Genomic DNA, 24,636 nt, shown 5'->3' on the forward strand with positions numbered 1-24,636 from the left:
AAAGGACATTGTCAGATTTAGACAACAGAAGCATAAGGTTAGATTTAGGAAAAAAACAACATGGTGTGGCTCTACATTCAAACGAGAAGCGAAGACTGGGCTCCTGGGTGGAAGTCTATGGTTAGTTGGACCCATCCACCTGAGCTTTCACCTGCCCCCCCAGGAACCTTCACGCTCCTAAAATTTCATCATTATTGGCAGTGTTTCAGCCTAAGTCTTCTGGGGGTTAATCAGATGGCTGCAATAGCTTCAATCGCAGCTTTGTAGACTGATGCTGTATCATATCATATATGTATCTGTATCATATTTATCTTCACTGCCACAAATTTGTCAAAAACAGCCGCTTTTGCAGTACTTTTGGCGTAAGATTCCGATGTCCACATGACATCGCTGGGTGGGATCAGCTTAGAACATGGCCAGACAAAACCGGCTGCTTCTGCATGATATGCCGCTTGACAGCATCGGATTGAAATTCTGCTGGTAATGATGCAATATAAGAATCATGAGGGTGCCTAACGGGTGGATAGTAGGGGCGGTGGATCAAACAAATCCCGGACTTTCATGCACGAGTCCAGTTTGCTTGTCGTCTGAATGTGGGTTTTTTTTTCTACACCTTACCATGTTTTTGCCTAATCCAAATCATCCGTGGCAGCATGTGTGTTTGTTGACATCCTGGTGCTGGTTGCCATGTGCTTTTGTTGCCGGTAACCATGTGCAGCGTAATCCCACCATGTGCTTGTGCTGACATCATGTTAGTAGCATCCCAAACCGTAAAGAGCAGAGACAGAAGGATACCAAGAAGAGTGTATTATATAAATGTTGAAGTCAACATGTGACAACGTTTTGTCAGTGCTGGCACCATGATTGCAAAAATGCCAAACTCGAGGCTTCAAAACAGGAGTCCACAAATCAATGGGTAAAGTCACAGTCACTTCATGCATTATTTTGATACAGTCTGTGGTTTATGGCTACAAAAATACATGGACCTGCCATGGAGGCATAGAGCTAAAAAGCAGAGGAAAGCATGACGGACAGAAGAACAGAAACAAAGAAGAGTAAGGAACAAAGAAACAGCGAGGAAGAGGAGCAGAGGAAGAGAGAGTAACTAGCAAGCAGAGGGGGAAGGAGGGAGAGGAGAAGAGGAAAAGCATCATATGAGCAGTGGCAGAGAGGAGATTGTCATTTCAAGCCTTCACATTGGTAACAGGATACGACCGTCACGCTCCAGCAGGCCTGCAGGTCACCTCAGCTCTCCACCTCATCTCTCGCTCTCTTTTTTTTTTTTATCCCTACCTGTCTAACTGTCTCACTTACAGACCTGCAGTTAGTTTTCACACTGTGGCAGAGCAGGAGAGTGCTGGCAGCAGCAGCAGCAAAAATCAGAGACCACAACAGAGAGAAAGAGAGAGTTAGCATTTCTCAACAAATCATAGTACAAGCTGAGCACAGGAGCAGAGGGGAGATGGGCATCTCTCTGGGATTCTGTGGACTCATGTTTAATTTTGACTTTGCAGCCATGAGGGACGCACAGAGGACATTTTGTCAGGCACAAGATTAAGCAAGAGGAGAAAAAAAACAACTTGCACCTTCTTTTCTTTTTTTAAAAGTTTTTTTTTTTCTTTTGGCTTTCATTTGATAGGACAGCTTGAGAGATGACAGGAAATGGGAATGGGAGAGGGTGGGGGTGACATGCAGCAAAGGGCCACCAGTCAGACTCAAACTTATGGCTGCTGCAAAGAGGACACATAGCGTCCAAATACGGGATGCGTTCCCTACCAACTGAGCCCCCCGATGCCACACACCTCCTTTTCTTGATACATACAGTACATACTGTCCATAAACACTACCAGTAAAGCTCTGACTGTCCACTTGTCATACGGTTTGGGCTGCCATGACAGTTATCACTGAGCCTGACTGAGGCATTCTGTTTTTCTGTGTCCAAACCAACCCAAGCCAGATGCAGGTAATGTAAGTTTTGAATTTGGTGCATTGTCACGTGAATACAAACCAAAAAAAAAGAGAAAAAGGATGCTTTTGATCAAGAGGTAGAAAACCACCAGAATGCAGTGTACCTATTCAGACCAGTGAACACTCCTGGTGGCTTGTGTGATGTGGAATGGTCCCATGTGACACAATAGCGGATCTCATATTACAGTTGAACAGTGAGCTAAAATATGTTTCTGAAAACATTTGAGGCGAGAAATATGCAACTCAGTAAGAGAATCTTGGTTTATGTTTAATTCGATCCAGGTTTATACTGTTTGTGTGCACAGTGGCGGACAATATGAAAATGTGGAAATGCAGCCCGTAGTTCAAGCAGCAGCTTGAGGGCCGTTGAAATATCACCAAATGAGGCAAATTACATAATTTCTCACAATTTAGCATTTTCCGAATAAGAGATGTGGGATATGCTGGTATTATTCAGGTTTTAGGAGCATTATTTGGGCATGTACACAGCTGGGGTTTTACTGCAGTTTGTGATACAAATCTGTTTACTGTTGGTGCTGTGTGTTGTCATGGATATTTTGTACACAAATCAACTTGCCAAGAGTTTGCAAGGCTGGAGTAAAGATGCATGCAGCAAAGCCTACATTTTTGGTCAGAAGAGGGAACACACCTGCTTTTAAGTATTTTGACAGACTTGGGTAGCAACAGGTTTTTGATTGAGCACAAATATCGCACTGCCTTTTCAAGAAGGTGGATGAAAGAGTGAAAGAGGGAGGCTGCACTCACGTGGTCCAACTAGTCTGCAACTGGTACAAAACTGTTTTAAAAAATCCTATTTCGATGCAAAGAAGCAAAATGACAAGCGGCACCAGCTGTTGTACTTTTTCATAGTTTGATGTGATAAATGACATGTTAGGGCACGTTAATCGGAGCATGCAGGGCTGCATGGAAACGGATGTTAGTGGAATATCCTTTTTCATGAGACATGAAAACAGCTTAGTAGGAATATTCAAGGCTGTGAGTAATTAAGTATTGCTCTGGACCAAATGCACTTTTAAAAAATGGTGAAATAAAAATAAACTGTGTACTTCAAAACAGCAAGTTTTCATGGACATGGATGTATAATTTCACAAGTCAGTCCACCTGTTTCAGTCGAACATCACAACTGAGCCTTGTTTCAGTCTGTTTATGTAGGAAATTGTGGTTCAAGTTTTTTGAAATGACAGAAGTGGACCTCTCACTGTTACCTGGGATGTCCCTGTGAAGCAGCTGACAGGTAAAAGGCCAGAGTAGTGTCCAGTCAGGGCTGGAGTCAGCTGCCCCCTGCTGTCACTGCGTGTTACTACAGGACTGAAGGCTGCCTGCTGCGGCTCTGCTGTCAGAAGCAGTGAAAAGATCAGAGACTCAGCAGAGGGACTCAGGATAAAGATCAAACTTACTCATAATCTCCTGTGAACATAAAAAATAAATGAATTTCCCCTTTCATACGCTATGTTTAAGTATTTGACCTAAATGTGATGTATTATACATCAAGAGAATATCCTAATATATGACTTATCTGCAGCCCCAAAGGCACCCAACGTTACGTCTGCATGATGCAGACATCTCAATCTATAGCTCCACTCTCTTATCTTGATGCTCGGGTGTGTGTGCAAGTGTGTGTGTGTGTGTGTGTGTGTGTGTGTGTGTGTGTGTGTGTGTGTGTGTGTGTGTGTGTGTGTGTGTGTGTGTGTGTGTTATTATCGGTCTATATTGAAAAGAGCAGCGGCTCAGGGTCTACTTCATAATGCCAACTCCTCTGATCAATAAATCATTTTCAAACACCGCTGATCAGAAACCACAGCTCTCTGTGGGGGGGGGGGCACAGTTGTGTGTGCGTGTGCGCGTGTGCGCGTGTGCATGCGCGTGCGATCGAGAGACAGAGAGAGTTTCTGTCTCTCTGTGCTCATGCAGCGGGAAGGGATTGACAGGGAGTAGTTTGTTTACCAGAGCACTATAGGGTCTATGCAGTATAATGCAATGGAGCATGTTTTAATGACAGAACACCTCAGTGACAGAGGACACACACACACACACATTGGCACACACACTCTGTATTTGTGTTTTCCCTTCTCTTTGTCTCTCCCAACTGTCACAGCTGTGTATGTATAGTATTTACTGTATGTTTATGAGTGTGTGTCTGCCTGTTTATGTGAATGTGTTACCTACACTGTGTGTGTGTGTGTGTGTGTGTGTGTGTGTGTGTGTGTGTGTGTGCGCGTGTGTGTGTTGGTGTTTGTGCCTTTGTGTGCAGCTCCATACGTCCTCTATAGGAGCTGGTAGGATGCTGGTCTACTGCAGAGCTCAGCTTCATTGTTCCTTATCTGCTGCTCTCCTCTCTTTGTCTTGTCCTCTTTGCTGTTGTCCTCTTGTCTCTTCTCCTATATTTCCTGTTCTTTCCATTCTTCTCCCCTGTTTTCTTCTCCTCCCTTTTAACTTCCTCTCTTCTATTTTGTCCTCTTTCCTTCCTCTCTTTTCCTTTTTGCGATTCTTTTTTGTCTTTGTCTTGTCCTTTGACCTTTTTTTTTTTCTATTTTCACTCTTTTCACTCTCAATCTGACCCCCAACAGAGTGCTGGCTGGCCCGTTCAGCCATTTTCTAAATCACAATAAAACTAAAGTGATTCACACTTGGAATTGTTTTTGTACATTTAGTATACATAAGGTGCCTGAGTGCATAAAGCAGCATCAAATAGAGCTTGTTTATCAAAAAAGTGCCAGTGGAGGATCCCCCACACTAAACCCCACCTAATGTCCTAAAATCCTGGAAATGTCTTGAAATCTTACAAACATTCTAAAATCCTAGAAATGTCCCAAAGTCTTACCGTGCGTACCCACCAAACGCGATAAAAATTATTTCATCGCGCCTCAAATGAAATCGCGTCGCGCCGGACGCTCCAGTTTTGACGCTCGTACAAAAACCCGAAAATGGGACTCGACGCGCGACGAAATCGCGCCGCGCGTTGAGCCCGCCCAAACAACAACATTTCTTCCGCCATTTCATTCTCTCGTTGACGATCGCTGCACCGCATCTGCTCTGGAGAAGTTCCCAGCGTCGTCTGCGGGCTAGGCGCCGACGTCGGTTCTGGGTGCATGCTACCCTACGGAGGCGGCGTGAGCTCGGCGAGTTCCACCGTCTCCTGCAACAAGGGACAGGAACTGTCGTACAGCTCTGGGTGAGCGGTGACGGCGACGATAAGCTGCTCCTCCATTGTTTCTGGCGTTTTGATTAGATTTTGCGAGGGAACACCAGGGGCGTCCATACGCCAGCACGCGTCGATGACGATCTCAACGCTGATAGGCTGTCGCGGCGTCTTCACGCGACGACGCCGCAAAAAGTTCAATTATTTCAACTCGGCGTTGATCGCGAGGCGTTGACGCAATTTCGCGTCCAACGCGTCAACAACGCCGCGCAATCGCGTCCATTGCGTCGCCCGGCAAAATGAGGCGTCAAATCGCGTCTTTGCATTGACTTTGTATGTAATCTTGAGGCGCGATCATTTTTAATCGCGTTTGGTGGGTACGCACCGTTAGAAGCATCGTAAAATCCCAGAAATGTCTTGACATCGATGGAAATGTTCTAAAATCATACGTATGTGTCTAAATCCTGAAAAATGTCCTAAAACCCTAGGAGCATTTCAAGATCCTAGAGATGTCCATAAATCTTAGAAATGCCCTAAATCCCAGAACCATCTCAAAATCCTAGAAATGTTCTGAAATCTTAGAAAAGTTCTAAAATCCTTGAAACATATATCTGGCTGCTACGATTGCCCCCTGGCCTCCTGACAATTTGCAAAAGTGGCAAAAGTTTCCCTGAGGCCCCCGCCCTTCTTTTTTGTCCTCATCACTTTTGTCCACCTCTTTTCTCTTTTGCTGTCTTCCTCTTCTCCTCCTGTCCTTGTTGCTGTAAAAAATGTAAATGTAATTTTGTTAAATTTGTTTAAAAAATGACTTAAAAATCTACCTTCTGCCTTCATGTCCTGGTCTTACCATTCATTTATTTTGTCCTCTGCTTTTCTATTTTTGTCTGTGTTGTCTTTCCCCTTTTCCTCTTGTATTTAATCTTCTGTCTTTTGTCCTTTTTTCTATTGTCCCTCCTCTTCTGGTCTCTTCTCTTCTGTTCTCTTGTCTTGTACTCTTTGATTGTTATTCATTTCTGTTCTTTTTTTGTTCTTCTTGTCTTTGCATTTGACATCTTCCCTTTTTATCTCTTCTGTCCACTTTCTCTTGCCTTCTTTTGTCTTCTTTGCTCTTGCCGTCTCGTCTTCTTGCCTAGGTCTTTCTGTCCTTTTCTTTTGTACACTTCTTTTCTATTTCTGTCTTGTCTCTGTTATCTTTACCCCCTCCTCCAAACGTCTCTATTGTCTGTCTGTCTCTCTATTGTCTTTTGTGTTGTCTTCTTCCCTTCTTCTCTCTTCTTTGTTGTCCTCCTCACTTCTGTTACTTATGTCCCTGTCTTCTCTTGTAGTCTTTGCCTTTGCCCTCTCATCTCTTCTTCTTCTTCCAGGTCCACTTTTCCCATTCTTCTTTGTCCTCTTTTCTCCTGTTTGTCCTCTTTTTCTCCTTTGTGCTCTTCTCTATTGTCCTTCTCATTTTCTCATCGTCTTTTCAGTTGTCCTCTCCTCTTCTCTCTTCTCCTTCTCTCTCTCCTGCGGGTGAGATATTGCCTCTGTGATGCGTTGTGACAGTGACGTTAATGGAAGCACTGTACATTTAACGACCTATATCTCCGGAAATTCCTCTGCTGCTTCTCGTTGCGTGCGCGCGCGCGCACACACACACACACACACACACACACACACACACACACACACACACACACACACACACACACATGCGAAACAATACAAAACACAATCAGCGCAGCAGATACAGGTCTGTACACCTGTAAACACAGCAGATATGTGTTTGTTGTTGTTTCCTCCTCAAAGGATTAATAGGATTATTGGCCCATGTGTTTATGTAAGTTTGTGTGTGTGTGTGTGTATGTGCACGTGTGTGTGTGAGCGAGCATCAAAGGACAAGTGTCATTTAACTCAGTACGACTGTCACTCGGCTGTGTGTGTGTGTGCTGTGATATATCACAGCGCTGTCAACTGCACAACAAAAGAGCGAGGGAATAGCTGAGCCGGGAAGAGAGGGTGAGAAAGAGTAAGTGAGCGGAAGAAAGGAAGCAGGGATGGAAATGATGAGCCGAAAAAATGGTGATTAAAAGGGCGAAAGAAAAAGAGGGATGAAAACAAATTGTAGAGGAAATGAGGGGAGAAAAGAAAAAAAACAAGCGAGGTAGGAGGGCTGGAAGAAGAAAATGTAGAGATAGAACAAAGAAAAAAAAGCATGAACAGATTATTAACGGTACACTTGGAGAGATGCTGTGCGAGCCCTGATATGCATTTGACCAGGTGAGAATGTTATATATTACAGTATGCAATAACCAGAGAATAAACAAGGTTAGGGTTGAAAAATGTATTGGAATCATTTTAAAAAATATATGAAATAGTATGTATGTACAGTATGTCCCATTCTGTACTCTGAGCTTTTCTTTCCTCACTAGTTCTCTTCTCATTCATGAATTCTAGGCACTTGATGATTCACACTTTATTCTAGAGTGTGGAAACAATTAGATGAGTAGTTAATCAGGGTTTTGTTTTTAATTAATGAATTTATTTTAGTTTCTCCACTGTGAAGATTCAATGCATTTCCTTGTTTTATATGCTAGCAACCTGTATGTCTTTGTTGTCTGGAGGTCTTTGCAGATCTTTGGCCCTGTCAAATAGTGAGAGGCTGCTGTTGGTATTTTCTGACATTTTGTAGACCAGACAATTAATTGTCAGATCAATCAGCAGTGAAAATAATTGTTAGTTTTAGCCCTACTTCCTGCTTCATTCCAGATATATTTTTAATGTAAAATATTTGTTAAAAAAAAAAGTGTTGAGTTTTGTTGTCAGTAACTCAGCTGCATTTTTAGGCTGGTTAAAGACAAGTATTTGAATTAGTGAAATAAAACTGTATTTTTGTTGTAACTCAGAGCAGCAGAGTGGTTAGCATGATATGACTGTGGTGTTGGACTGATAGAAACAATGCTGTGGAAACAAATATTTTGCTAAATTTACATCGTGAGCCCTTGAAGTACAGTTAATTCTGTCCCCAAGGTTGTATGTTGTTTGACAAATGGAGAGTAACAAATCCTGCATTGTATGCCTTCGGGACTGTTTGGCGCATTTTACGCGCTTTTCATTCTTCAGTTTTGGGTCATTTTGGCTGTGTTCAGGCAAGTGGTATACATTTTTGGAATTTCATCTTGGAATTTCCAGCTCAGCTCATACAATAAGTCTGAAATACACTGTGGAAACAAAACTGTTGCATTCAGACTGTTAGGTACAAAAATGCTTCATTGAAACCCATTCAAACTGACAGTTTAATCCCACAGCCATCAAAGCATAAAAACATGCATTGAATTATTTCTGGGTGTCATTCCCTTGGAATTTGTCATTTTGACTATTTTCTACCCAATGTACATGCACATATCCCAGACTGTGATAATTAAAAAAACAAAATGAAAAATGTAGTATGTAGTATAATATAAAATAATTCTTTTGTTTGTTTTTGAGAAGTTTAATGGCCCACCAATGATGTATTCTCAATTTTTGAGGAGAAATGTCTGTAAAAGTAAAGTTTTGATCACTCAGATTTTCTCAGATTTCGTAAAGTGTTTCTTTTGCAGAAGGTTTTTAAGATGTTGGTGACTAAGAAAGCAACTTGGTCACCAAGATTTTCTTCTTTCAGTTTTCGGTTCTCATCAGTAAAAAAAAAACAAAAAAAACAAAAAAAAAAAAACAGTTGCAATCATTGGCTGAGCACTTAGTAAACTTTAATTGGAAAATTCTGTCTGTCTTCAGTCTAATTGATTCCCAAAAGTGGATGTTATGACAGCTGCTGCTGCAGCCTGTGGGCTGTAATCAAATCCCACATGTTGCTTAACCTTTTCACATCCACTCCTGCTGATTAGCTGCTCTCAGGCAGCGTGTGCACAGTATTGAAATTTATGCGGATAGCTGATTATTTTCATGGCCAGTCTGGCCACATTCCGATTCAGGCGTTTTTCATTTCATTGCGACACTGCCACATATTCCAGCAGCAGTTGACCTTCAGTTCTTTTGCTTAATGTTTTGTTAATAACTTTCACATATTTAACTGTGTTTCAAATGAACAAGCTGCAGATGAGTCACACACAATCTTACTTTCATCTGTTAAGATGGATGGATTGTAGAAATTGCTAATAAATGCATATGATCTTGGTGATGTAATAACTTGAATTTTGTTACAAAATTAAGTTGTTTGTGCAAAGCAAGAAAGGCAGACACATTAAAAGCTAATGGTAAAGTTACTGTACACCATTAATAAATAAATAGTTGGGGGTGTCGTAAGAAAAAAAATCATAAAGACAGCCATGGTTGTTGTTTTAATGTGAAACATAATGATCTTGTTCTCTTTCTCTCCATCTCGCTCTCTCTGTCCTTCTCAAATTCATATTTATATTCAAAGAGGCATTATTGGCATGACCATATTAAAACATAGAATTGCCAAAGCATATTGTATAAGGTGGTTATTAAAGGGAAAAGTACAGTTTTAAAAATGTAAACAATGAAACATGTTAACATCAAAGTACAAAAACAACAGCCATATCAACAATATTAACCTGTGTAAGCTGAACATACTGATGAACATCAGCAATGATACAAACATAGTAACAATAACACGAGGCAGGTTTCCATTACAGATTTGGGCCAAACTTCAAATGTCTATAAAACACAGTTGTGAGATGACTGTGTTTCCACCGAGTGATGTTTTGCAACTTCTCCTCTGGTGATAACATTCCAAGAATCATGGTGACGGATGTTCAAATCATTATCAGCTTTATTTCTATGTCAGCCACCACAGTAGCCGTCATTATTTCCAATATAGGCGTGTTATGTGAGCAATAATGGAAAAGCAAGCCCCTTATATGTGGGAGCGGCCACATGTAAGGGATTTCTGGGAGGTGATAGTGCACGATTACACAGAGGAATTGTGGATCCAAAACTTCTGATGTGATCCGTTCAACTTTTGAAGAGTTATGTGATGCAATAACACCTCTTGTGGCTCCTGCTGCATCATGAGGGAGCCAGTTCCTACTAACAAGCACACAGCCATAGCATCATGTGACCAATGAAAGCCAAAAAAGTGTTTCTATTGCAGTTTTGCAAAATATGTTTTTTTTTTAAAAATCACCTGAAATACCACCTCATGCGAACATAAAATCATTTTTGCGATAAATGGGAGTTTCCATTGGGTGTATATTACATTCTCAGTTTCATTTTGGTGCAATTTGAGGGTTAATGGAAACCTGCCTAGTAATAGCATTAATTAACCCTGTGTGTGTGTGTGTGTGTGTGTGTGTGTGTGTGTGTGCGCGCGTGTGTGTGTGCGTGTGTGTGTGCATGTGTGTATGTGTGTCGTGGGTCTGTATTAAATGAGAAGGCAGAGTGTGAGCGTGAACAATGTGTTATTGTGTTGCTCATTCTCAAGCTGTGACATGCACTGACATCTCTTGCTGCTTCTTTGGCGCTGACAGTATTTTCCCTCTTTCCCTCTCAGGTGTGGAGGCGGAGCTTTTGTCTGAAGCGGCCCCCGTGGTTGTTTGGAGACTCATTGAGGCCATCGAGAAACACGGTGAGACACAACAAACATCTGTGCGTGAAGTTTGGATCTGGTGTAAGGATGTGGTTAGCTAAGCATAAAGACTGGAAGAGGGGAAAACAGCTGGCCTGACTCTGTCCAAAGAGAAGAAATCTGCCCACCAGCTGCTAAATCTACCAGCTACTAAGAAATAATAAACGTGTAATATTTCTGTCCTCTGAGGGCAGCAGTGATGCATTTTATATTCCTGCAGGACTGTATGAAATATGTAACTTAACCCAACATCAGTAACCTGGAGTCCTAATGGCAGACTTTACATTATTTGTAAAACTTAACATACATCATTCGTAAGTTAAGACACAAAGCAATTCTTTAACCCTTTGAAACCTGGAGCATCATCACTTTGCTTTTACAAACATGGGAAGAAAGGCAATGAGCACCTTGGCAAGAAAAGTTTTACAAACTTAAAAAAAAAAAAAGATTATTTATTTTTTTAAGCTAGCTTTTTTCCAAAAAAAAAGAAAAAAGCTAGGGAAAAACTATTTTTGTAATTATCATGATTACATATTTGAAATTATTTTACAAATTCATTCTAATCTTTTTAGTAATTTTTCTAAGCCATTACCTTGTTTTACTTTAATTTTTTTCATTTCATTTAATTTTCATTTCATTTCAGAAATCAAGCCAATTTGCTCAGGTTTCAAAGTGTTAAGCTGACTCTCTCTCTCTTCTTCTACCTCTGCTTTTTCTGCAGGTTTCAACAACGAGTCTCTCTATCGAGCTCCTCCAGCCTCCAGCGGACCTGCCGAGCTGCATCAGGCTGTGGACTCAGGTACGTACTCCATCAAATAGATACATTTAGGAAAAAAAATATAATCAAATGTGATAAGTTGGAACCCTTCCACAACTTAAGTCTCAACTGACTGTGGTCACATCAGACATGAAGTTACATATTTGATAGAACTAATTATCAGTTCTTGTGCACAAAAAAAATAAAAATATTTTATTTAGATACAGCTCCTGTAAATGAGTCATTAGGGTTGTAGTGTAGTTTGTTCTCAGGTCAGATCAGTCTATAAATGTGTTGTCAATTATTTTCCTTGTGCAGCAAAGAGTAAAGCAAGTTTGTACAAACTTTATTGGAAGAGTAGAAAGCAATGACAGAGCTGACCAGGGGTTCTATGCATATCTATCCACAAGCTCCCTGAACTCAGTTTAATAAATATGCGAATTAACGTCACAGTGAAATGCCACAATCATATAAGCATGCGTGTAATCTCCATGGACGACCAGGAGTCATATCCACCCTAATATATGAAAGAGAGAAATTTGACCCCCCAAAAATTGTCATCTATCGGTACAGGTTCAAGCTGGTATGTTTAATTATGCTTGGCTGGGTGGAGGCAACACTCTGTCTGCAAAGTGTAGGGGTGTCATGTACCACAAAAGAAGAAGACAGCTGAGATAAAACAGTCAGGTCATGTACTGAACAGTGTCACTGTGAGTTGACCAGGTTATTATTATGGTGTAGGTCAAAACGCACAAACGCACACTGTCTGTGGTGCACAGTCTTTACCACTGTGTGTCCTGTGTTTTACTGAACATCCAATATGCAGCAGCTGGTTAAAGAATTGATACTGAAAGTGCACATAAATATTTATGGTTTTGTTTTTTATAAAACGTGCCTGAATACAAACTGTGCCAGGTGTGCACACATTTTGACGGTGGGGCGCAGTTTGCACCGCACATTTTTGTCCAAACCCAAGTAACTGTGCCCAAGAGATTAATTTTACTATTTCAACCACTGACAAAAACAAGTAGGCCTAGTATCAACAAATAACACACCTGGCTGATCACACAGCTGATCGATGAATGGTCTGAACAGTAAAATGTTCAGCGGGGGAAGGTGACTTCTTCAGACTTCTACAGAAGACTTTGTTTTAGTCTCAGTTTTAGTCAGACTTTAGATAGAATTCTATGAATTTGACAACATATCGCTCCGTCTCTCAACCAGCTGCTCTCTGCCACTTTTGTTGTTATTGGGGGTGGTTTTAGTGATTTGAACTACCTTTGATTTCACCCTTTCTCTAACTGGGAATGATGGTGGGCTGTTAGCAGCTGTAGAAGAAGTTTTGCTGTTCTATACTTTAAGAGGCTAATAATAACTAATAACTAATCACTAGACAAGTGCAGGTGATGCAGAATTGCAGAGATTTTTTTTCCAGGGGAAGTACCCTCAGACCTCTCTCCAATTATGTGTTAATGGCTGAACTGGTTTGGGTTGTGTGTGTGCTACTGAGTTAGCTTCCGACGACAGTTTGTTGCTGTGGATCAACCCGTGCTTTGGGTCGGGGGTCGTGTGCTTCTGGGTCAGTTGTGAAACCAGAGTGGCTCCAGACGCCAGACCTGTAGGGTATCTGAAGATCCTCTATTTCTGGTATGGTAATGGAATTACTTACAGTCTTGCAGCGAGCTAGCTTTAATGGCGTGCCTCCTAGTGTGTCTGTTAGGAGGTGTTAGGGCTGGGTATTGTCAAGAACCTCACAATTCAGTTCAATCTTGATTCTTTGGGTCATGATTCTGTTCGATTTCGATTCAATATCGATTCAGTTATGTGTGTTGATGTCAGAAATACCCAGATAATTCATTAATACCTTCTGATATGTTTTCAATGAAGCATGCATTATCTGTATTGATTTAGAACAAACTCACATCAAAATTTATTTTACCATTGCATTATTCTTTATTAAATAAAAATTTAAACTAAAATAAATTTAAAGCACAGAAAAGCACACGTTTCTGCCCGAGCCAAACTTAACAAAAGTAATAAACATTTATGCAGGATTTGTCAGCCCACATTTGTGTGTGATCCAAAGCTTTAGCGTTAGCAGCAGTTTGCAAAACATCTGTGTGGTGTCGGCTCAAATGTTTACGTAGGTTTGTCGTATTGTTGCAGTGTTTAAACACTGACTCACGAGGCTCAAACACGATGTAACTGTTATCGACTTCTTGTATCCAAACGCTGGCTTTTAGGGTTAGGGTCAAGCGGGGCCTCTGAACGTCAATCACACTCCAGTGTCACTCAAGCTGCCTGCACGGGAGCGGGGCATCATTACAACGGTAATAATCGATTTCAGGATTTTATTAATCGATATTGAATTGGCAAAAAACATATTGCAATGTATTGATGAATCGATTTTTTTACCCAGCCCTAGGAGGTGGGAGAGGCAGACAGCAAGTCGCCTGTCCATCTGTGTGCTGCTTTCAGGCTGCCTTATTGAGCAGGATGGCACTGAAAACATGATATTAAACACAATATAAGTTTTATATTTTATTTTCCAAATGTAATAGGATAGTTCATATCACATATCATTTGGTTTTTAAAGTGCACCGAAGCAAAAGCTTTGTTCTGAAAAGTTCAGTACGAATACCTGTTTTGCCCGCCAAATATCATGCAGTGATTGTGGCTCAATCCCAACTGTCCTGTCATGTTTTATTGTAGCCATAATGGACATTTACATAAAATATATGTCTGACAAAAAAACTTTATTTTAACCGATGTCTTACAGAATTCATGTGTGACATACAGTAAGAAAAATAGATCTTAAATATGTGTATTAGTGTATTTAAATTCTCTGCTGCAGTGAAAGGCAGCAACACGTCTGTGAATCTCTGCTCAATAACAAACTGTAGAAGCAACAAGTGGCTCAACAGCAACAGAGCTCCCCAAGCTCAACCCCTCCTCCCCTGTTCGTGTATCAGTCAGCACAAACTCCCGCTGAGATCGTCCCAGGCCTGATCAAACTGCTCAGGCTGAGCGCAGCCCAAATCACCCAGACAAAAAAAGTTGGCCAAGTTTGAGTTGCTGAAGTTCAGGTTTGGCACCACCAGGGAGTGCTCTGACTCCGCACTTTATTTTGGGAAAGAGGTGGGGAACTCACAAAATCAAACTCCAGACTTGAGTGTGAGGAGGAGAGACAGGGAGAAGGAGCATGTTAAACATGTAATATTACCCACAGTGTGATACTACTGATTAGGAAAAGGGTTATTTAGTGCATACACTTCATCCATCCTGACCTGAATGGTGGGACAGGTGCATGAAATATAGACTTTTGTTCTTATTTATGCTGACTCAGCAGCACATTTAAACAGAGTCTTTACCCTTCGTATTCTGCTGTGACAAATCCATTGTCTCCAATTTCGCTCTGAAATGTTGGTGGATTCCATGGCTGTCTTTCATTTTGCTATTCAATACTTCAAGACTTTAAAGTGAAAGTTAGGGATTTTTTAAGTGTGGCTGTATGAGATACTTGTATAGGATGATGTATAGCCAGTGTATTCCATACAGTAGCTGGTTGTCAGCGTGCTCCCGGTTTGCAGAATCAGACGGGGCTCCAGGAGTTGACATTAAAACATATTTAAGCCACTTTGAAAAAGGCCTACCCGAAAAATCAATATCACTCTAAGCAAGTGCTGTACAGTATTTAGAGTATTTTCCTCGTCGTCACACAGCCTTTTTCTTTGGCACTACATTTCTCATCTGCTGCCAGTCAGCTGTTTGGGTCAGAAAGTGCTGTTAGAAGCTGTTAAATGATCGGAATGATACAGAACTTCATGTTGAAAACACTCTCAATACAGCATTCACTGATATTGTATATTGTAGGTAGGCCTTTTTGGCTAAAAAAAGTGGCTAAAAACATGCTTTGATATCAACCCCTCTATACAGCAGGGTAATGCTGAAGTGTGGTGTGCACGGCCCGTCTGTTTCTGCAAACCAGGAGCACGCCGCCCACCAGCTACTGTATGTAATACATTGACTATACATAAGTATTTTATACAGCACCACCTTAAAAAAATCACAACTATCCTTTTAAAGTAACTTTTCTGTTACTCAAGCAATTGGTGAACAACTGTTGTCATTTTCACACCTGTAGTTCTGTTCACACTGACTCATTACAATTAAACCAATAGTGCACATGCAGTTATGTGGACTGAGAGGTGACTTGCTGATTGGACGGTTTTTGTGGTGTGATCTAAATCATCGGTGCTATGTGGTTCTCAAGTGGACTGACACCTACCTTCCTAAGTGTTGCAGAGTGGTTGTTTGAGTTCAGCTGACAGCTTAAATAAAAGCGGTTAGTTCTGGGAGCAGCCTACAGTGTACCTTCATCTTGGTCCCATGTTTGCAACTTTGCAGCAACAGTTTGAAGAATATCCTTAAGCCGGAATACCACACATAACTAACGACTGAATCAAGTCATGTGGTCATTAGGAACCAGCAGTTTGTCCATGGTGAGGGCCCAGAAAGGCCCGCCAGGAGTAAACTTCAGCATTGATGGCATTCTTTGGATGTAATGATGTTTAAAAAACTGAGCCCTATTTTTTTCTAATAGAGGTTCACCGGTAGGTCATCTTTATTTTTTTTCTTTATCTTTATTTTTTTATTTTATTTTATTTTTTTTTGACAGCCCTGTATGGAACCAGTATACATTTGCAGTAAAAATGAAAGTCTTTGGGCCAAAATGTTGAATGTAAAAACAAAGGTCACGAACATTGCATAGTGGTTTTTAAGCTTATATTCACAGATTATTGTCCTTTTAAGTTACTTTTGATTGTTGATGCCAAATTCTCCAAATTCCTGCAATTGTGCATTAAAAAAATTGTTCTATGTGACACCCTTGCATGTTAACACCTGAGCCTTTCAGGGTTGCCCCTTATACCTGATCATGATATTACCATCTGTTACCTGTTTACCTGTGGAATGTTCCAACTAGTGCTTTGTGAGCATTCCAAGGAGGGGAGTCTTTAGTTGCCCCGTCCCAACTTTTGTGGAAGGTGTTGCAGGCATCAAATTCAGAATGAGTGTATGTTTACAAAAAAATTGATCAGATTGAGCATTAAATATCTTTTTCTTTGCACTGTGTTCAGTAGAATACAGGTTGAACAGGTTCTGTAAATAATTACATTATGTTTTTATATGCGTTTTACACAACATCATACATAACCTGGTTAAACCTTGACATGTCCAGGTGGTGTCTCACACCCTCCTCCTCTTTTTGCATTTCTCATGAGAACGAAACAGTGTTTTTGCAACTTAAATGTATTGGATTGTGATGTTGATTCGAACTTGAGAAATATCTGCTGCCATACACACAGCTCCACTCACTTATCGGAGCAGCTCCAGTCTGCATACGTCTTTGCCCATCAGAGGCACAGCAGCTGATAATTGATAGTGTTGATAGGGTCCTTTTTATGACATTTAACCAATCAGAACTATGGGTGGGACAGTAAACTACAGAATGATGACTACAGAGTGGCGGTAGCATCAGAGCAAAAGTAGCACATTTTTTAAATTTAATTTATTTATCAGCCATCGATTTAAAAATGTTAATAATTGTAAATATGCTGAATCTTGCAGCCCATAATTTGTCAATCCCTAGTTATTCATAGAAGTATTAGAGCAAGTTTTGGATTAAAGTGTTTGGCAAAATTCATAGTGAATATTAAAGCAGGATTTATTGAGCTGTCAACACCATCAGCAGTGCACAAAGCACCAACCCCGTCAGTCTGTCAACACTTTAAAAGATCCAAAAGGATGAGAGCAGAGAGGTAAATTCAACCTTTTAGCACTATTTTGAGAAAAACCATTACTAATTATTAAAAATGACATTGATAATAATTCCCCTAAAATACCCTAGGGTCTGCTCAGTGGTTTCAGAGAAGAGGAAATATTTCCCGGTGCTGTTTTAAACTCATTTCCTAAGTTGTGATTCCAAGTAATATTTGAAACTATGAAAATCAGCCCCACACTGTCTGAAATGCTTAATTTCCCTTTAAAGGTTTTATCCAGAAGATCACGATCATAAGACCCTAAAATGAGAATAAATTACTTGTTATGACGGATATTTTTTACAGTGCACCTCCAATTATCTTCAGAGTATGTCAACAACTATACAAATCCAATACAGGATAATAGAGTATAAAGAATAGATTAGGTGTAGAAGAAGGCACACGTGCTCCTACAAACACTCGCACACAAACACACACACAGATACTCCTTGGGCAGTGGTGGGAGGTCAGCATGGGGCCAAAGATATGCACATACTCAAAGTAATTGACTGAAAGGAGTTGACATGTAGGCACTCAGAGGAATTTAGCATGCAGACTTGACACGCACACCCACATATATGTTGAGACAGAAAGGGGGCTGCATGGGAGAAATCCTACGCACGTTATGATGGAAAATGCAGAGAAATGCAGCCGCTGACATCCAGCAGTCACACCAGCTTTATGTACAGTAAGTGGTCTGATAGACACTGACAGATCCTATGGAATATATATGAAAAGCAGAAGCTTGTGTGCAGATTTGTGCTGACATGTTGCTGTAATGTTACGTGAACACACAGGAAGGAAAAGTTTGGCGTTATTGTCACAGGGCAGAGAGGGATGGTGTGATGACTGTGATGTGTGAGGAAGGACTATAGGAGGGCAAAGAAAAAGAAAAAGAAATGTCCCTCTGACTTTGTCTTGTTGTGACTTAGAAAAATATCTCTTTTGTCATTTTTTTGTCTTTTTGTCATTAGGCGACTTTTCATTAACCCTCAAATTGCGTGAATTGAAATCACAAATATAAAATATGCCTAGTAGGAGGTGGTATTTCAGGCGATTCGAAAACGCCGGATTTAGCAAAAATGCAATGGAAACACTTTTTTGGCTGTTATAGGCCACATCATGCTGTGGCTTTGTGCTTGTCTGTAGGAACTGGCCCCCTCATGATGCAGCAGGAGCTACAAGAGGAGTTATTGCATCGCGTAACTGACAAAAGTTGAGCGGATCAATTGAAAGTTTTGAATCCACAATTCAAAATTGTGAACTGCCACCTCTAAGAACTCCCTCACACATGGCTGCTCCCACCTATAAGGAGCTTGCCTTTCCATTATTGCTCGCATAACACATCTACATCCTCTTTGATTGGAAATTATGATGGCTAGTGCGCTGGCTGCAATAGAAATAAAGAAATAAAATGCTAATGTTTAGAACATCCATCGCTATGCTTCTTGGAATGTTATCGCAAAAGGAGAAAGCATATAACATGACTCAGTGGAAATGCAGTCCACTCGCAATTGTGTTTTATTGCCATTTTGAAAATATCGCTTAAGTTTCGCGCAAATCTGTAATGGAAACCCACCTTTTGTGTGTTTGAGTTGCACTGGCAGGTTGCACTATAGTGGCATTTATTTGTGTTTAAAAAAAAGTCTAAACAGGAGGAGAATGTGGGCACAGTCCAGGCTGAGGAAAAGAGGCCAACTTGTCCAATTTTGACATGAGCTCAAAGTAAGCATTAGCATTATTAGCATTTAGCAGAGTTATGCTGATCAGTTTGACATTTCATGCTGCATTTCGATTGGTTGGTTGTTAGACGTAGGTCGTAGCAGCAGTCACACAGTGAGATGGTGCGACACTATCATAAATTTATCCTAGGCTGAATTTGATCACAAGACCATGACAACGACTGTCCTTGAACCTCTCACTGTGCAACATAGGACCACCGTTTTAGAGCCACGACCAAAGATATCGCCACAATTCTTTCATGATGGTCATCTTTTGTCTGGGACAGCCCAAAATCACACAGTGTATGCCAGACATAAACGGGGTTAAAAGTACCTGTCAAAGTTTTAACTGGGGGATCTGCACATCTGGACATTTATTCAACAGACAATCCTCTCAGTGTCATTTTGTCAAAAGAACATAACATTTCTTTATCACAGAAGAATGCAGTTAATGACCTGGATCAGTGTTCTGCAGAACTGGTTGGGAATATTAACGGATCATTATTAGAGCGTGATGCAACATCAATCACTCTGCAGGAGGAGGACCAGAGCTGCTGCACCGCTTTGTGTGTCTTTGTTGTGTTTGAGCTGCATGAGTTATGGAACAATGTTATGTAACAGGGAGTTGTTGCATTGTGCAGGAACTCTCAGGCTGTTGCACACATCCCGCCTAATTGATCTGTGTGTGTTTGTGTGTGTGTTTGCTGCATATGTACAGTATTTTCCTATTAAAGTGAGTGTGTTTGTCTGTGTGTGAGTGTTTTTGCATGTGTATGTGTGCGCATGCGAGTGTGTGAGGCTCAGAAAGCTTTTTAGAACATTACCTCATCTAGTTGACCTCCGATTGGTACAAGGCCCAGACGTTGCCATGGTGATAACTAGCCTTTTTTAGCTGGTTGGTTCTGCCGTGCCCACACATCACTCTATGTGTTGGCCCAGTAACTCTGAGTGTGTGTGTGTGTGTGTGTGTGTGTGTGTGTGTGTGTGTGTGTGTGTGTGTGTGTGTGTGTGTGTCTGTGTGTCTGTGTCTGTGTCTGTGTCTGTAAGTTTTAGAACCTGCAGGTGACAACATGTGCAAAAAGTGAAAACATTTTGGAGGGGACAGTTTTTGGACACTGAGCACTTTGTGAGACGTGAAGACATTTAGGAACATTTTTTAACATAAAGGACATTTTTAAGATGAAAACATTTTGTCTAGTTAGGACTTGTTTTTTTTTTTTTATCTGGAACATTTTGCAAAATATGAATTTCATGAAAATTGCAGACATTTTAAATATTGTAAGGACATGTATTTAAAAGTTTGGACATTTTGGAAAATTTGGAAAACCCTTGAGGGTAAAGACATTATTTTTAAGAAGATATGATTTTTGACAGTGAGGTCATTTTGGAAGACAATTGCAGAGAGTGGAATTACACTGGGACTTTGCTGACATTTTTAGAAAGTGCCTACATTGATGGAAAGTAAAGAAATTCTAATTGGACAGAGAGAACATTTTTTAAAAACGAGAACATTTGCAGAACGTGAAATCATATTTGGAATGTGAGAACATTTTTTGAAAGTGTGGACATCTGTGGGGAGTGAAGACATTTTGAACACTGGGACAGTTAAGCATGACGTGGACTCTACTTTTTTTTAATTGAAGACATGTTTTGACTTTCAGGGCAATATAAGGATGTGGGGACATTTTGGAAAGTATAAGGACATTTGACATTTAATAATGTGAGGACATTCATCAAAATCTGGAACATTTTGGAAAGAAAAGGCATTTTTTGGACAGTGAGGACAATTTTGAAAACAGTGATGACATTTTCAGAAAATAAAATCACATTTGGACCTTGAGGACATTTGTGCAAAAGGAAGACATTTTTGAACAGTGAGGACATTAAAGCAAGATGCCTGTTTTGTTTTGGTTTTTTTTTTAAATTGAAGACATATTTGGACTGTGAGTGCATTTTAGGAAAGTGGGGACACTCGCAGAAAATGAGGACATACTGTATGTTGTAATGCAAGAACATTTTTGAAATATAAGGACATATAAAAAAATAGGACATTTATTAAAATCTATGAATATTTTGCATAGTAAGTGCACTTTTGGACAGTGAGGACATTTTTTAAAAGTGATACTAATTTATTTTCAAAGTGAGGTTATTTTTGTAATGTGGACACTTGAAGAGAGAGAACATTGCACAAGACATGACTTGACTTTTTTGATGAAGACATGTTTTGACTTTCAAGGCAATTTAAGAAAGTGGGGACATTTTGGAAAATATAAGGACATTTGGCATTAATATGTGAGGACATTGATATAATGAGGACATTCTTGGAAAGTGAGGATATTTGAGGAAGAGTGAGGACATTTTTGCAAGATGCCGGCTTTTTTTCTTTTTTTTAATTGTCTTCAAATGTTTCCTTAAATGTTCCTTCTTATCAGCTAGTTGTTTAAGGTTAGACTAAGGTTATGTTTGGGGTTAGAAGTTCAGAGCAGTGGTTCCCAACCGGCGGTTCGCGGTCCAAAAGTTAGTCACGGGTCCATTCTGAACGGACCACAAATTACTGGTGAATGTGTCAAGTACAAAGTAGTAGTGTACAAAAGAAAAAATACACCTTATTTTGAAGTGACTGTGAATTTCTGGCACAGAGCTTTTATTTTGTAGCACTGTTTTGTTTGTTCTTGTTGTATGTTTTATTTCTCTGTCTTGTAAGACAATGGGGTGTTTTCATTTTGTGAAAGAAAATTGAATACTGATGTGTGGACCTTCAACTAATGAGAAACTGGACCCCATGGCAGGACCAGTTCGGAACTGCTGGTTTAGGGAATACATTATGTCAACCAGTTCACAAGTATGTATAGAGACACAAACACATGTGTGTGTTTGTGTGTTTGTGTGTGTGAGTGTGTGATAACACACAACACACTAGCTAACTGCATATGAATAAATGGGCATATGGGCATTTTTATCACTGCTGGGTTTGTGTGTGCGTTTGTACACTTTGACTTAGAATTCGTATGATGATTACATGAGCGTGCTAACAAGACATGCACATGCACACACACACACACACACACTGCACCAACTTGTCAGGCACAGAGTGGGCAGTCTCTGTTTTGGAAACGATGACTCATGTTGGCTCAGACTGTAGCAGAATACACTTTGTCCTCAACACAAACTCTACACTCTGACACACACACACACACACACACACACACACACACATTTACTGTATATACATGCAAACATATAGAGGCATCCTGAAGTTCAGTCTGCAGCTCACCCACACATTCATGTTGTGTAATAATTTCTCAAACTTTAACGGACATAATGAGAATCCTCTCCACCCACCTCTTGGTTCACATAGATGGAGCCGTCCTTTCTTCCTTCCCATCCTCCCATCCAATCTGTTAGCTGCTCACCGTTAACAACCAATCAACCAATCTGCAGCCCCGGACCCATTAAATAATCTTTTATTTCACTGCACCTCCTTTATGTACTCTTCAATCTCCTTCTCTCTCTTCCCCTTCCCATCTTCTATCTCTTTCTCTCCCTTTTTTATTCTCTCATTCATCACCATCCCTTTTCTCCCCCCTTCCTACCTCGGTGACAGGAGCCGCTGAGTTCAGCAAAACACAAATTAAAAGAGCTCCTCTGCTCCATCTCTCCATCCTCTTCTTCCATCTCCATCCCTCCATCCTCCCCATCCGTCCTCCCTCTTCTGTGTCACTGCCGGCCCTGCTATTGGTCGGAGGTGATGTCATCATCTTCCTCTGGCGCCCGTCAATAACCTATTAGAAGCTGGCGTTTTTACAGTCAGCTGGGGAGCGAAGAAGTGCAACCACACACACAGGCACAGTGGACGTGAGGTGGAAACCTAAAAGCTTGTGACTGCAGAGGTGTGTCAGCGTGTCTTGAAGGAGGTATTTGGTCAAACTGATGACTGATTCTTTGTCGCCAAATGCAGCAAGTTCCACGTTTTGTGGTGTGAAGGAAAACTGTATGAAAGGGAAGTGTCTTTTCTCCTCTCAGCAGTCTTTCATTCTTCTTTTGTGTGACTTCATTTAGCATTTTCCACCGAGGATAGAAAACTCGATGCAGAGATGTGCATCCATGTGTGTTTGTCTGTGTGTGTATTACGTCTATAGAGATGAACTGTAGCTGCAACTAAGCAGCTCTATTCCTTAAAAGGGATACTTTGCCGATCTTCACCCAGATTTGTATCAAAACAATGTGGGTAGTATGTGGGGATGAACTGTGGTGAACTTCCCTCCATTTAACTAGTGCCCACCTGCCGATACTCCGCCAAATGATGTAAAATTCATCATAAATTTGGCAGTGTTTTGCCGGCTCTGCATTTTCATATTGTCCGCCACCACAAACACAAATGAAACTCAGTTGTTACTTTTCTCAGCTCAAGGAAAGTTTTACAAATGTAAAAACAAAATTCACTTAAAGAATTTATGATAGAATGAGTCATAATTGCCCTTGTTTGCATTTTGAGATGTCCTGGAAACAGTTAAACAGGTATCAATTTTCCAATGGTGGATAAAAGCTTTTAGGCAGCAGGGAATTTTTTCGCTACAATATTGTTAGTGTCCACTGGTAAAAAGTGGAGACAAGGCTGATCAGCTTTCCTGGGGGCCTGTATTAAGTTCACACCAGTGCATAGCCTTGCCAGCACACTGATCTTGGGGCATTTCAAGACTGAGGTAGAGTGATGTAAAAACAAACTACAATGTCATGTGATACTGAGAAGACATGGATTTGGAACAGTTTTGATAATAGAGGCCATGTTTAAATGAGAACAGCCCTACTAAAAAACAAAGTCTTTCCAAAAAAAAATCTGCACTTATATGATAACATTGTGAAAATTATCCTCATGTGCACGAATTCACAAAAAAAATTGAAAATGCAGCAGTATTCATGCCAGGCTTGTAGTTGGTGTTGTAACTTTGTAATGAAACACCATAGAAGAACACCAAGTGCTGCGCATAAAGGCTTTTTTCTACAGATTGGTGAGTATAAACAAACAAAAAGACGATGACGAACGTACGCACGAGAACCGACAATGCTGATAAACTCAGTAGAGTCAGCAGCAAAAACTCAGCTCAGTATTCCGCCATTATTGTTATTGTTGTCCTCCTACTTGCACATGGTTATCTGTGTGGAACATAATGCACATGCATGAAATGCGGCCGTGACGTCATTGTTATCACAAGATCCACGCATTGTCAGTCTACAGGGGGACAGAAGGTGCAGCGTGTTAAAAAAAAAAATTACACTCTGGAACCCGGTTTAAAAAGTTAGCATTGTCAGGCCCCCAAAACACTGTTGCTGTTTTGACCAAACCACAACAAAAGTTTAACATTTCTTGCAAGAACCGTTGCCGTGTAAGAGTCTGTCTTGCCTTTGGTGGTCGCTGTTTTCGTTTTTTTTTCCTCCTTGGTTCTGGCGCACTGCCTGATGTCATGATTCCAGACAAATCTCAGTGAAGTCTATTCAAAGGTCTGGTCCCAGGAAAATTCACCCTGTGATTACATATCAGATTTATACTGAACAAGTCCAATACATTCGGAAATGTAATGTACATTGCACCCACAGAAAATTTTCTCTAGCACCCTCCTCCTCCCCCTACTCCTCCTCCTCCC

General features: G+C 40.6%; 1 protein-coding gene across 5 annotated transcripts in view; it reads left to right on the plus strand.

Moving 5' to 3' along the window:
- pik3r3b (phosphoinositide-3-kinase, regulatory subunit 3b (gamma)) overlaps positions 1-24,636 on the plus strand; it is a 316,493-nt gene that overhangs the window by 121,102 nt on the left and 170,755 nt on the right. For all 5 annotated transcript variants that reach the window (XM_088077407.1, XM_088077406.1, XM_088077408.1 and 2 more), the window contains 2 exons: positions 10,623-10,697; positions 11,419-11,496. In XM_088077407.1, the coding sequence (XP_087933533.1) occupies positions 10,623-10,697; positions 11,419-11,496 (153 nt within the window). The remainder of the gene's footprint in view (positions 1-10,622; positions 10,698-11,418; positions 11,497-24,636) is intronic.

Source organism: Plectropomus leopardus, chromosome 5 (genome assembly GCF_026936395.1).
Source record: "Plectropomus leopardus strain MGB_pleo_1.0 chromosome 5, ASM2693639v1, whole genome shotgun sequence".
NCBI classification, from domain to species: domain Eukaryota; kingdom Metazoa; phylum Chordata; class Actinopteri; order Perciformes; family Serranidae; genus Plectropomus; species Plectropomus leopardus.